The sequence below is a fragment of the Artibeus jamaicensis genome, unplaced genomic scaffold (genome assembly GCF_021234435.1).
Source record: "Artibeus jamaicensis isolate MK-2021 breed Jamaican fruit bat unplaced genomic scaffold, CSHL_Jam_final contig_793, whole genome shotgun sequence".
In the NCBI taxonomy this organism is placed as follows: domain Eukaryota; kingdom Metazoa; phylum Chordata; class Mammalia; order Chiroptera; family Phyllostomidae; genus Artibeus; species Artibeus jamaicensis.
Genome location: NW_026521975.1, coordinates 10,339,050 through 10,353,376, shown reverse-complemented (window position 1 = coordinate 10,353,376; position 14,327 = coordinate 10,339,050). Strand labels below are relative to the sequence as shown.

At 41.8% G+C, this 14,327-nt stretch overlaps 1 protein-coding gene across 1 annotated transcript; it reads right to left on the bottom strand.

Moving 5' to 3' along the window:
* Window positions 1–508: 508 nt before the first annotated feature.
* Window positions 509–1,140, bottom strand: LOC119050909 (ATP synthase F(0) complex subunit C2, mitochondrial-like). The gene is given in 2 exon segments (XM_037147440.2): window positions 509–1,040; window positions 1,043–1,140. Coding segments are annotated over 2 exon segments (426 nt in total). The 5' UTR covers window positions 1,085–1,140; the 3' UTR covers window positions 509–656.
* Window positions 1,141–14,327: the final 13,187 nt, after the last annotated feature.

The window sequence follows — 14,327 nt, the reverse complement described above, 5'->3', positions numbered from 1 at the left end:
AGAGAGAGACCAGTCATTTGTCTCCCATACTCATCCTGACCGGGGATCAAACCCACAACCTTTTCTGGTGTGTGGGATGATGCTCCAACCAACTGAGTGACCTGGCCAGGGTCATCTGAGTCATTCTCAAGTGTACAGCTCAGGAGTGTTCATCGTATTCACAACGTTGTGCCACCATCACCATCACCTATTACCAAAAGTTTTGATCTTGCAAATCTCAAACTCTGTACCCAATAAACAACTCCACTTTACTCTCTCCCCTCAGCCCCTGGCAACCACTATTCTACATTCTGTTTGTATGAGTTTGAATTCTTTAGGTACCTCGTATAAATGGAGTCATACAGTATTTGTCTTCTTGCGATGGGCTTATCTCATTTATCATATAATCTCCTCCAGGTTCATCCATGCTATAGCATATGTCAGAATTTCCTCCCTTTTTAAGGCTGAATAATGTTCCATTTAATGTATATACCACATTTTGCTTATCCATTCTTCTTTTTTTAAAACATATTATTAATACAGTGTTTATTTGTCTTTCCTCTGTCAAACCCTGAGCCAACCACTTTCCCCAGGCCGCCTAGGGAGGTACAGGAAAAGGAACATACAGGGCAGACAAGACATGGGAGGAAGAACTATGGGAGGTGGTGACGGCTCCTTCACATGGAGAAGAGGGTGAGAAAAGCCACCATCAGGCAAAAAAGCCCCATGGCCTCTGAGCAGGCGAAGCCCAGAATGGCACACGAGAAGAGCTGTTGCTTCAGAGAAGGGTTCCTGCCATAACCAATGATGAGGCTCCCAAACACAGTCCCAATTCCAGCCCCAGAGCCTGCCACCCCTACTGTGGCAGCCCCAGCCCCAATGAACTTGGCTGCTGTGTCAATGTCCCTTGAAATGGCGCTGGTTTGGAAGCTGCAGCTAGAAGTAAGTGGGGTCAGAGGACGTGGGGCTGCCAAGCTGCTGAGGCTCTCATCTGTCAGTGTGTCTGTTCGTTTTAGCACCACTGCAGATAGTGACCGGCTCAGCAGTTACGAGGAGCTCCTAGGACCAAGGTGGGGGTGGAGACAAACTTGGTGCAGGTGTACATTTTCAGGGAATGAGGGGCTGTGGCAGGAGAGCTGCTCCCAGGGCGGAGAAGACAGAAAGGGGGTGCTTATCCATTGTTCTGTCAGTGGACCCTTGAGTTGCTTCTAATTCTTGGTTATTATAAATAATGCTGCTGCAAACATGAGAATACAAGTTATCTCTTGGAGATCCTGCTTTTGATTCTTTTTCTTATACATCCAGAGTGATACTGTTGGATCATATGATAATTCTATTTTTAATTTTTTGAGGAACTGTCTGTTTTCCATAGAGGCTATAATGTATAATAGATACATTCTCACTTGCAAAGTGCAAGGGCTTCAATTTCTCCACGTTCTTGACATTTGTTTTCTGCTTTTATTTTGTTTTGTTTTGTGTTGATAAAGTCATCAAAATAGTTGTGAGATGCTATCTCGATGTGGGGTTTATTTATTTTTAATTTTAATTTTATATATATTCTAGAACAGCAGTCTCCAAACTTTTTGCTTTTTGGCACCAGGGACCAGTCTCATGGAAGACAGCTTCCCACAGACAGGGACAGGGATGGGGTAAGAGGGGTGGAAGGGTGGGAAGATGGTTTCAGGATGATTCAAGTGCATTACATTCAAGTTCATCTGCTGTGCAGCCTCGTTCCAAATAGGACTGGTATAGGGCTGAGGCCTAGAGGTTGGGAAGCCCTGTTCTAGAGAGAGAGGAAGGAAGAGAGGGAAAGGAAAACATCAGCGGGAGAGAAACATCAATGGGAGAGAAACAATGATCAGTTGCTTCCTATACGTGCCCTGACAGGGACTGACCAGGGACCAAACCCACCACTTTTCTGTATATTGGACGATGTTCCAAGCAACTGAGCTACACCAGTCAGGGCTCAATGTAGTTTTGATTTGCATTTTCTGGATGATCAGTGATGTAGAACATTTTTTATTTGCTTGTTGGTTATTTGTATATCTCCTTTAGAGGAATATATATTTAAGTCCTTGCTCATTTTTAAAATTGGTTTGTTTGTTTGTTATTGTTGTTGTTGCATTGTAGGAGTTGTTTCTGTATTCTGGATAGTAACCCCTTATCGGATATATAATTTACAAATATTTTCTCCCATTCCATTGTTTCCCTTTTCATTCTGTTGATTGAGTCCTCTGGCACAGGTAAACTTCTTTAAGCGAATGAAACTAGAGCTGCAGGTCTTCCTCCTATCTTTGGCTCCTAGCTGCTGCATAAGGACCTTAACGTTCCTCCCCTAAGTAAGTGGTATTTCTGTCCCAGTGCTTCTTTGGTGAGTCAGATTTCATAATAGAATTCTAAGTCCTTACAGCTTTAGAGTCTCATCTAGTGGACAAGCTGGGGCCCACTGTCAGCCACAGAGCTATCCGGTGCTCTCTGTTTCATCAGCATTGTAACTCAGCTCTACAACTCTACTGGTTATCTTTTTACTATTTGGACTATCATTAGCAGACAAGTAAAGATAAGCAAAATACGTAAGTTCTGAGTTTAATACCAATATGTAGATATTCAGGCCTTGTTGATATTGTAGGTTAGCTCTCTACCTATGGTCTCAGCAGCTTCCTATCCGAGAGGAGATTTTCATGTAGATGGGGGTGATGTCGGACATAGGGGTAGATGCCCAGTTGAGGGAGTGCCTGGTAAGTTTCCTTCCAATGAGGTTGGAGAGAGTTTTTTATTTGATGTCCTTTCTAATCGACACAATCCCCAGGTGGCAGTCAATGATCTTTAAATTCTTTGTCTCCTGGGAGCTGCTGTGAAAGGAAGTAGTTACCAACTTGGCATTTATTGAAGTGACTTGGTCAAACCTCAGCCATAGTGTAAGATATCTTCTTTCAATAATGTCAGCTTATAAACTACTTCATCTAAGTTGGCTTCTATGCACTGTGATGCATGAAGGAATGCAAAAGCCAAAAATGGGGAGCCAGGGAGCAGGGAACATCCAAGTGGCCATCATGTGTTTCTCATAGCCCCGATTATTTGTTTAATTTACAACCATTGTTTGCCTATGCAATATACCCTAGAAGATTCTCATCACTTATTTTACAGTGCTTAAAAAACAAATCTTCCCTGGCTGGTGTGACTTAGTGGATTGAGTGCCAGCCTGGGAACCAAAAAATTGCTGGTTTGAGTCCTAGTTAGGGCACATGCCTGTGTTGTGGGTCAGGTCCCCAGCTGCACAAGTGTGAGAGGCAACTGATCAATGTTTCTCTAACACATCGATGTTTCTCTCCCACTCCTTCTCCCTCCTTTCCCGTCTTTCTAAAAATAAATAAATAAATAAAAATTTAAAAAATCTTTTGAGGTGTTACAGAGGCTTTTCTGGGAACATCATAAAGTTATTCCTACATATGTTGAGATTTAATCCTTAAAACCTAAGTTTCTAATGAAAACCAAGAAATAATCAATTAACGTTCTTTAGCTTGGACATTTTATATCTCTGGAAATATTTTTCATAGACTTAAAAGTCAATTATTAAAGCCCTGGCTGGTGTAGCTCAGTGGATTGAGCCCGGGCCTGCGAACCAAAGGATTGCAGTTCGATTCCCAGTCAGGGCACATACCTGGGTTGCAGGCCAGTTCCCAGCAGGGACACACAAGAGGCAACCATACATTGATATTTCTCTCCCTCTCTCCTTCCCTTACCCTCTAAAAAAGATAAATAAATAAAATCTTTTTTAAAAAGTCAATTATTAACATGAACTTAATTTTGCAAAATAGAGATATATCCATCTTACTTAAACCAACAAATTTAAGGTAGCTTTTATTTACTAAGAATTAATCTTAGATCACATGGACTTGAAAAGCATTTGAGTTAGTTTCTATATTTCTGAGAATTTTAAAATACCCAATCCTTACAAGTGCTCGACTTTAAATTAATTTTGACAATGCCATCTGGAGGCAGAAAATTATCTTACATTTACAACATACATATATACAAACACAGAGACAGACAGAGCACAATTGGATTCCATTTTTGTTTTGAAGGAATCTACAATTTATATCTGTCCTTGACAAGTCAAGTTCTAAACAACTTTCCCCCTTTAAAATAACCAGTTTTACCATCTCATAGAATTGGTTTGACACTTAAATGATATCATAGGTTGATCTATTTATCTAAATCCTCTTTCTGAAGCTTTAAGACACTAATTAAATATGGTTTCCATTCATTCTGCCTAATCTTATAATCAGCTTTTTTCTAATTGTGCACACAAAAATTAATTTAAAACTAAAAAGGATAACTCACCTTGGCCGTCTTAGCATTAATGGGAGGCTGCTTGTCATGGGCCTTGTCAGCCTGGGACCATGATGACCCAGGTTAATTTTGAGATCTGTAGAGTCTGAACAAACTTCTAACTTCTAGGGAACACCAGCCTTTATAACAGTACCTCCAGGTGAGCCAATGTCATGGATATCCCTATAGGGCTGCTTTACACCCTAGAGGAAAATTCTAGGTAACTCCACAAAGATTCTTAGTCACCTAATACCTGAGCAAGGGCCATGGATAGCTTACCAGCTGCTGAGGTGATTTCCAAGGCATGAGCCCTACTCTTGTGTGGGGGCGACTTTTCCTGCGTGTCCCCCCAGCTGCCACGAATCAAAGTAAACACCACCAAAACATGATCTGCTTGGGGAGGAAAGGTGGCCGATCCCTCAAAGGGGAAGGGCCAAGAGCCCCTTCCTCAAGGGGCTGTTATTGGGTTCATTTGCACAAGAATATAGGTAAGGATCAAACAATAAATAGCATTCAAAGAACTATGAGGGCTTATTCTCAGTCAGGGTCAGATAGCTAATGAGCCATAAAACTTTGAGGAACAAACCTCTTACCTGGACCCTTATCATTTAAATGAGAGCATTCTAAACAAAGCAGGTTTCACAGGATTTTTACATATTCTTTCTTAAGCCTGATTTACCCCAGATACCCACCCTTTCCAGCACAGGGCTGCACTGCCTTCCCCATCATAAGTTTTTAGGCTTTAGTGGATTAGAGCCAGGCAGCGCTTCTCCCAGATGGAAATGGGGACTCAGGCTATGTCACAATAGCTGGGGGAATGAGGGTCCATGGCTTGGCTCCCTCTTTGTTGCAGCCCCCCGAGTCCTTCCATGATGGCCTCCTAAGTGATCACGTCTGGTGAAGGTTGCCCCTCTCTGAGGGGTCATACCTGCCATGGACATCGACCATGCTTTGGGGACAGGGGTAGAAGCAGAAGCAGCTCTTGCTGCCAGAGACAACCTTTGTCTCCTGTGGCCCGCATTCCGGAGGTTGCTCACTTAGCCATGGAAGGCAGTTACAATTCCTGAAACCAGGAAGGGCGGTTCCCAACATTCTTCATTCCCCTCTCTCAGGGCAAACCCAGTCCTGGGCACCCTCCCCTTCTCCCACAGGCTTCTCCAAACTAGGCGGGACACAGTGGAAAACTCCCAGTGCCCATCCCCACCTCTTTAGATTTAGGGGTCTGAACAATGATCACCACCCCATTGGCTATTTGGGGTGGGAAAACAAATGCCCTTTTTCTTTTGGAGCTAAAGAGAGTTCAGTCTCTCATTTAACCAGGAAAATATTTGTTCAGACTTGCAGTAAGCAACTCAATTTGAAAAGCTGAAATTTAAAGCAGCGATCTGTTTTTTTTTTTTTTTTCTTTTTGTGGGTTATGTCAACCCTTATCCACCTCTAGAATTTTTTAAGAGCGCAAATAAAGCCATGACCTGCTACTTAAAGCAAGGAGGCCTAGAATTCCAGAAGAAACTCTTTCATGTTCAGCCAATGTGAAGCAGGGACCCAGTGGGGCATGACGGGTCCTGGCTGGGACCTGGCACCCAAGTCCTAGTCCGCAAGGTGGTTCTGGGCGGGCTTCTTGGAAATCCTGCCAACAACACCAAGTAAATACCAATGTAAGGAATATCCAAAACTGTAGACGGTTTTTATAAGAATTTATTTGAGCCAAACTGATGACATACACCACTGAGGAGAATGGAGAGCAAGTTCTCAAATGCTCCTTTACTGGTTATTTTAATAAACTCCTCAGGAAACAGAAATTACAGCAAAAGATAAACTCTTTTTTATTATTTTTTATTTTTAAATGAATGGATTTTATTTCCAGACAATTTAAATTTGTTGCTTTTTTTTACATTTTAAAATATATTTCATTGATTATGCTATTACAGTTGTCCCATTTCCCCCCTTCGTTCCCCTCCACTCTGCATACACTCTCCCACTCACATTCCCTCCCTTTAGTGCATGTACGTATGTCTTAAGTTCTTTAGCTTCTAAATTTCCCGTACTATTCTTGCCCTTCCCCTGTCTATTTTCTACTTATTCTATGCTACTTATTCTCTGTACCTTTTCCCCCTCTCTCTTCCTCCCACTCCCCTGCTGATAACCCTCCATGTGATCTCCGTTTCTGTGGTTATGTTCCTGTTCTAGTTGTTTGCTTTGTTTTAGGTGTGGTTGTTAATAATTGTGAGTTTGTTGTCATTTTACTGTTCATATTTTTTTCCTTCTTTTTCTTAGATAAGTCCCTTTAACGTTTCATAAAAGGGCTTGGTGATGATGAACTCCTTTAACTTGACCTATCTGAGAAGCACTTTATCTGCCCTTCCATTCTAAATGAAAGCTTTGCTGGATGGAGTAATCTTGGTTGTAGGTCCTTGCCTTTCATGACTTGGAATACTTCTTTCCAGCGCCTTCTTGCCTATAAGGTTTCTTTTGAGAAATCAGCTGCCAGTCTGATGGGAACTCCTTTGGAGGTAACTATCTCCTTATCTCTTTCGGCTTCTGGGATTCTCTCCTTCATTTTAATCTTGGGTAATGTAATTATGATGTACCTTGGTGTGTTCCTCCTTGGGTCCACCTTCTTTGGGACTCTTTGAGCTTCCTAGACTTCCTGGAAGTGTATTTCCTTTGCCAGATTGGGGAAGTTCTCCTTTATTTGTTCAAATAAGTTCTCTACTTGTTGCTCTTTCTATTCCCTTCTGGTACCCCTATAATTCAGATGTTGGAATATTTAAAGGTGTCCTGGAGGTTCCTAAGCCTCTCCTCATTTTTTTTGAATTCTTGTTTCTTCATTCTTTTGTGTTGGTTGTTTCTTTCTTCCTTCTGGTCCACTCCCTTGATTTGAGTCCCAGTTTTGTTTCCATTACTATTGGTTCCCTGTGCATTTTCTTTCATTTCACTTAGCCTAGCCTTCATTTTTCCATCTAATTTGTGACCACATTCATCCTGTGAGCATCCTTATCACCAGTGCTTTGAACCGTGCATCTGATAGGTTGGCTATCTCTTGGTCGCTTAGTTGTATTTATTGTGGAGCTTTGATCTGTTCTTCCATTTGGGCCATTTCTTTTGTCGTGTCGCACCTGTTACATATGAGGGGCAGAACCTTAGATGTTCACCGGGGGGGCAACCCAGTCTCTGTGTTTTGACACTTATGTGGGGGCAGGGCATGAGAGGGAACAATGGTGCTTGAGCTGCTCTCTGTGGAACCTCACTCCCGTTTGCCACTTCCCCCAAGCAAACTGGGCTGATTCCCAGGTGGGTGGGCTTGTGTATGTTCTAGGACCCTGTGCGTCTCTCCAACAAAATTTCCTGTGAGGCTGAGAGTCTCTCCCTGTGCTTCAACCCTCACAGGTGTTTTCAATCAGTGTTTTGAGGCTTTATTTCCCGGTGCTGGGACCCTGGGTTGCGCGGTCTTTCTCACTCCCCAGTTTTTGCCTTGTTTATCTGCCTGCAAATGTGGGACCGCTACCTGGTCAGCCAGCCACCTTGCATGCAGTGCCTTGCTTCACAATCACCATGCTGAGCCCAGGGTCTAGCCGCTGCCGTCTTATGCTCCCGGGGTGCCTTGCACACCTGGTGTCACCACTTCTTGTGCATGACCCCCGGTGCTGTGCCACTCGACTCCTGACTCGACCACCCGACTCTGGTAACCCTGCCTACTGGTATGGATAAATGTGTTTGTTTCAACTCCTTGGCTGCCCAACTTTCATACAGTTCAATCTTCTGTCAGTTCTGGTTGTTACTTTGTTTCTAAATTGTTCTTGTCCTTATTTTGGTTGTGCAAGGAGACACAGTGTGTATACCTATGCCTCCATCTTGGCCGGAAGTCAAAAGATAAACTCTTAAAAGAGAATTTTCTTCTACTGAAGTTTTACTATGAAGAAATTCTCATATGTTTGTTATATGTACTCTATTTACATAGTGAAAAGCTTTTTGCATTCTAAAAGCAATTACTCATATTCTGGGGTGGGTGGATTGGGAGCTGACTTAGGACTAAGACAAGGAGTGGAGAAGTCTAACTTTTAGCATCTCTAAGGAATCAACACTAAACTTGCAGAGGATGACTATTACTATTATTTCTTTATCTCCCTAGCCCTCTTCTGATGAAAGCACTCTGATTTTCTTTAGGGTACCACTCCTTTTCCACATTTAGTTGATGTCGTCAGGATGGGACTTCAGGGGTAAGCATAAGATCCAGTCAGCAAACACCGGCATGTTCTACCCTCTAGCCATGGTGACTGGTGATGGTGGGAGAGGAGAAGCATTTGACCCCAGGTCTCACCAAGGAGATGCATATTTATAATATACATAGACAGACATACACAGAGAGATTTTTTGCTGGTTTGTTTTTAAAGAGGCCCTCTTTCCCCTGGGATTGCTAAGCTACTAGGACATTGGCCTGGAGCTGCCGGTAGCCATTCTAGATGCCACTTGGGAAGAATCTTCCAGGTGGTGGAGCCACACAGAAGTTGGCAGAGCTGAGAGCTGGAGAGATGGATTTTGGAAAGCACTGTGTGAGCACCTGGATGTAGACTTGCCTTAGATCAGACATTTTAAGTATAGAGGCCAATATATTCCCCTTTTTGCTCAAGCCAGTTTGAGTTGGATTTCTATCACTAATGATTGAAAAAATCCTTATTATTCCAGATAGCTCCAGGTAGTATTTTTAAATATTTATGTAAATGATCTAGAGAAGGGTATGGAAATAATGGGCAAATAGTAAGACTGATATTGAACTATTTTAGATAATAAAAAGTCAAATTGATGAAAATAATTCTGTAGGGAAATTGTGTGAGACTGTTAGTGATAAGAAAAATGACTTGTCCTGACTGGTGTGGCTCAGTTGGTTGGGCATTGTCCTACAAATCAAAGGGTCACCAGTTCGATCCTTGGTCAGGGCCCATGCCTGGGTTGCGGGTTCAGTCCCTGGTCAGGGTTCATAGGAGAAGTATTTGATGGATGTCTCTCTCTCACATCAATGTCTTTCTCCCTCTCTTTCTTCCTCCCTTCCCCTTCCTCTAAAAAAAGAATAATATCTGAAAAAAAAGACAGAAAACTAACAAGTGTAGGTGTCATTGTAGGCAAATGGCTGGGAACACAAAGAAGAAATAATAATTTAAATTCTGTTTATACTATGACAGTTGTCAAGATGAAAATGAGAGGCATTAATGGCTCTTTAAAAACTGTTATGCCATGCCCTGACCATTGTGGCTCTGTTGGTTGGGTGTTATCCTGCAAAGTGAAAAGTCAACAATTTGATTTCCAGTCAGGGCACATGCCTGGGTTGCAGGTTCAATCTCCAGTTGCGGTGAGTACCAGAAGCAACCGATAGATGTTTTTCTCTTACATTGATATTTCTCTCCCTCTTTTTCTCCCTCCCTTCCCCTCTCTCTAAAAATAAATAATGAAATCTTAAAAGAAAAACTATAGTGCCAAGAGGGGCAGAGGAGGGAGAAGAGGGTATAGGGGGATAAATGGTGCTAAAAGGAGACCTGACTTGGAGTGGTTAACACACAATACAATATACAGATGATGTATTATAGAATTGTACATCAGAAACCTATATAATTTTATTAACCAATGTCACTCTAATAAATTCAATTAAAAAGAAGAAAAAAAGAACTATTGTGCCAAGATGATACTGTTGCCACAACATTTTGGAACAGTGTAATAAAAAGAAAAAAAACACCCCCAGTTAATAGTTAACATGATTTTTTCCAACCTGTGTAAAATGCTGGGTTTATTCTGTTTGGCTTTCGGGACCCACTCTTCACCCTCGTCTATACTGCTCCCTGCTCGGGGCAGCTGACATATATGGACTGCACCAATGGTTCCTCTGCACCAACAGCTTCTAGGTGGGATTCCTAACAGGGAGCCCTGACAAGAGATTACAGGCAGAGAGGAGAGAGCAGTTGGGATATTTATTTTTCTGGTTCTCCTCTTTCAAGGTTTCTTTAAGGTGGCTGCTTCTCTGTATCAAAGGCCCTCTCTCTCTGTGCCATCTTCTCAGTTCTGATCATTGTGGCCTCCTCTCAGACCAAGGGACATTAACAGCCTTTTGTGGCAAATCCTGGGTTCCTGTACTACCATGACCACATCTTTGTGCTAGTCCCCATATTAAACCCTCCTCAAATTGCCTAACAAGCTTGTGCCAAGTCCTTGCGTCTAGGGCCCTGTCTGATACACATAGCATGCACGTGGAAAATTGCATTTGGTGACCCTCAAAAAATACATAAGCAAAGTGAGAAAAATCTACAGGAAGGAAACAAGTGATCAAGGGGCTAGGATGAGAGAGACGTTGTGTGGGGACAAATCACAATCTGATGCTTAAGTGTAAAATTTGTAAGTGACTAATTTATAGATTAGATTACAAAATAGAATAGTAGTGTTGGGAGCACATCTTGAACTTGGAGATATAGTTTAAACAAATAAAATGAAGTATTACTTGAACTTCATACAGAAGATTGTACACTTGTAAAATTGATTACCCAAAAGAGGTGGTACAATTGCAAAGTAAAAGTCCATTTAAAAAGTGGTTTGAGTGCAGAAATCAAGAATTTTTAGGTTAATATTGAGATGTGAGAAAGGGAAATAGGGAACTGATCAGGAAATTCTTGTCTTTAATAATGAAATAAAATGTGAACATAAAATAGAGTTAGCTTTTTATTTTTCACTTTAGTTGACCCTTCTGAAAACAAATACCTTCAATAGTACTTTTACCTCATTTTTTAAAATTCCAAACTACTATCTACTACTCTCTTAAGACTTCTTGACCTAGGGTCCATGGACCCAAGGGGTCTGTGGATAAAATTCTATTATAATATAGTTTATTTCTTTTATAATCCTATGCATTTTCTACATTTAGAAACACGATCATGAGGGCACAGGCTTTTCCAGAGTAGCAGAAGAGTGTGTTGTATAAGGAAGGTTAACATTTTGGGGAACCAAGTCAGCCATCTGGGTTACCCAGGGGGCAGTAGAGAAGGGTGTTGTCTTGCTTCACAGCTCTGGCAAGGATCCTGATTACACAGTCACTTCTCTTGGAGTGGCAGAGAATCCTCCCCACTGTGGTCAGAAAGCAGAAAGCATAGAGGATGGAGTGTGGCAGAAACTAGTAAGGAACCAGAAGACAAGGACCCTAGTTAGGCAGGTTGAAGCTGGGATGATAGGAACGATCTTCCTTCCTGGCAGAACAGCAGTGGTCATACCCCTTCCCTGGTTGCTGCTAACAGACTCTCTCCTTGGCTCCATTCCCTGATCTCATCCTGCCGTACCAGACACATGATTTTACACCATAAGACCAATCCTTGGGCCTCTTACTTCTTGTCCTAATCCTTGGAAGCTACACAGCCCTGAGCCAACATACTCAAACAGTCATTGCTTCGCTCTCAGTATGTAACTTTTCAGGACCCAGACGGTAATCCTGAGACTGTGGATCCCTATCCAAAGGTGCGCCTGGTCGTGTGGCCCAGGGGCCAAAGCCTCTGCCAACCTGAGAACCACACCATATAGTTGTACTGGATCACTGCAAAGGAGCCCTGAGCAGAGGGAAGGAGTGGAGGCTGGAAACTAGCCTTTGTTTTACCTGTGGGCTGTGTCTGGTTACAGAGGCAACCCTTCTAACTTACACAAGGACACAGCAGAAGCCCTGGACCAGAGCTACTGGTGGTACTGCCTACCTAGCAACAAATCCTTCCACAGATATTCCACTGTGCAGTTTAATCTCCATAGAATCATGGTCTCAGAGTTAGGGAGTTCTGAAGTTCTGAATAGTTGCTTAGTTTATAGCTAGCCCCAAATACCATGTCCAAATCCCTTCTGAATAAACCATGGTATTTTGAGCACTTCCAACTTCATCCTTCTTTTATAAACTTAGGTTCTTACATTATGCCTGCAGCAATTTCAATCTCTCTTTCTCTCTCCTTTCTGACTTATTGCTTGCAATATTCTCATGGCTTAGCCAAGAAATATATATAAACTATCTTTAAACTTTTCTATAATTCATAATAAATATCACTGTCAAATACAGTCAAAAGAAAATAAATTGACAACAGGTAATACTGACACATTTAAAAAAATTGTTTTTAGCTAAAAATTGGGGGAAACTTGAATTAGAAAATTTGGACTTGATAGAAATAATAGCCATAAAAGAAAATCCACAGTGGGTGTACCAGCTAAGGCATTTTCAGTTGTAAGGAACAGAAAGCTCAACTAAACTGGCTGGGGGGCGGGGGGGAGGGCCTGGGAGGAGACTTAACTGTAAAGTGCATAAATAGCTCTTTCAGATGCAGCTTGGTCAGGACTTCAGTTCAGTTTCCGTAGAGTCCTCTAGGTCTCTGTGTGGTGGCCTAGCTCTCTGCCAGGCTGCCCTCATGACGGCAAAATGGTTGCAATGCTTCCAGGCTTCGCATCTTCATACAACACTAGTTAAATGAAGGGAAGAGAACTGCGTTCCCAGAAGACTAAACATCTTTTCCAACATCATTGGCCTGAATTAAGTCATGTCCTACTCCCTGAAGTGACAACAGTTCACTGCAAATGGAATTTTTCTTCTGATGAGCAATGGTCCCTGTGTTAGCCAGGAGTGGAGTTGCCTTTCCTTAGAGCCCCTGGTGGAAATATGGTTACTGGGTGAAAGTTGTGGTGGTCACCAGGAATAAGGAAATGGATATCGATGGCAGGAGAGGGACAACCACAATGTCTTCTAATAACACAAAAACTTTAGTAAGATTTAATATCTAGCTGATGCTGATAAATAAACCAAGCAAGGTGGCAAAACTTAATTTAAAATGTAAGTGAAAAATAATTGATCTTAGTGAACAATATTCTATTTGAAAAAATTAGAACAGATAAAAATGGAAATCTTTCAAGTGTGTGTCATAGAAAGATGATGAAAGAATTAAATTGGCTTAGTGGTATTTGTTCCAGAAAACACATTCCTGATGAAAATGAATCAGTGTTGCCTTAGCCAGGTAGCTCAGATGGCTAGAGCATTGACCCGCTGCACCAAAGTTGCAGGTTTGATCCCCCAGCAGGACACATATAGGAAGCCACCATGAATGTGTGGATGAGTAGAATAACAAAATCGATGTTTCTCTTTCTCTCTCTCAATCAATACATTTTTTTAAAAAAGAATCAGTGTTGACATAATTCATTTGAAATGTTTGTACTGAAATCCTCCTTTCAGAGGACAAAATGGCAGTGATAGAAATGTCCATCCTCCTACACTGACACCCAGTGACCACTGCCCCTTTGAGGCTCCCACCAGCCATCTCAATACTCAGTTTGGGTTCTGGGACTCACAATAAATACAATGACTTGTGGCATGTGGAAATGAATTCCCTCACTGTTTTAAAACTTGTAATAAGTACCTGCCTCCAGAGGCTTGTCCTTCACATAATGCCTCATGGGTGATTCATCTGCAAGTCCCCTCACATTCTGGAAAATAACTTGTTCTGGTCAGATTCCTGGAATTCATACAAAGACCCTGCGATTGCCTCTTGTAATATTTTCTCCCACCTTGGGTTAACTTTTCCTCTGGGTGTTTCTGTTCTAAGAATGTTCCCTTTGACAGGAAAAACAGAAGCAAGATACAAATCGAGGAGTTCTGCTTTCTCTTTGTCACCCACCAGCATGACAACACTGACCGCAAAAATTGTATCCCTTTTTTGCTTTGAGTGTGACTTTATGAAGGTCCTCACAGGCCTCAGTTCGTGGGGGGCTTTCACTTTCTCAAAAGTCCATAGACATCTATTCCATCTTCTTATGGTCACCAGTGATTGTGCGCCTTCTGTCCATCTTAGGCTAACTTTCTCTTATTTTCAAATAAACCAACATTTACATAATTGTATGATTTTTAAGTCCTTCCCCTTTTGTACTGACTTAAAATTTCATAGATAAAGCAAATGTTCTTAAGAGTTATTCAATTCTTGAGTATTTTTCTAAAATCTCAAGCCATGGTATTAATATTATTTCAA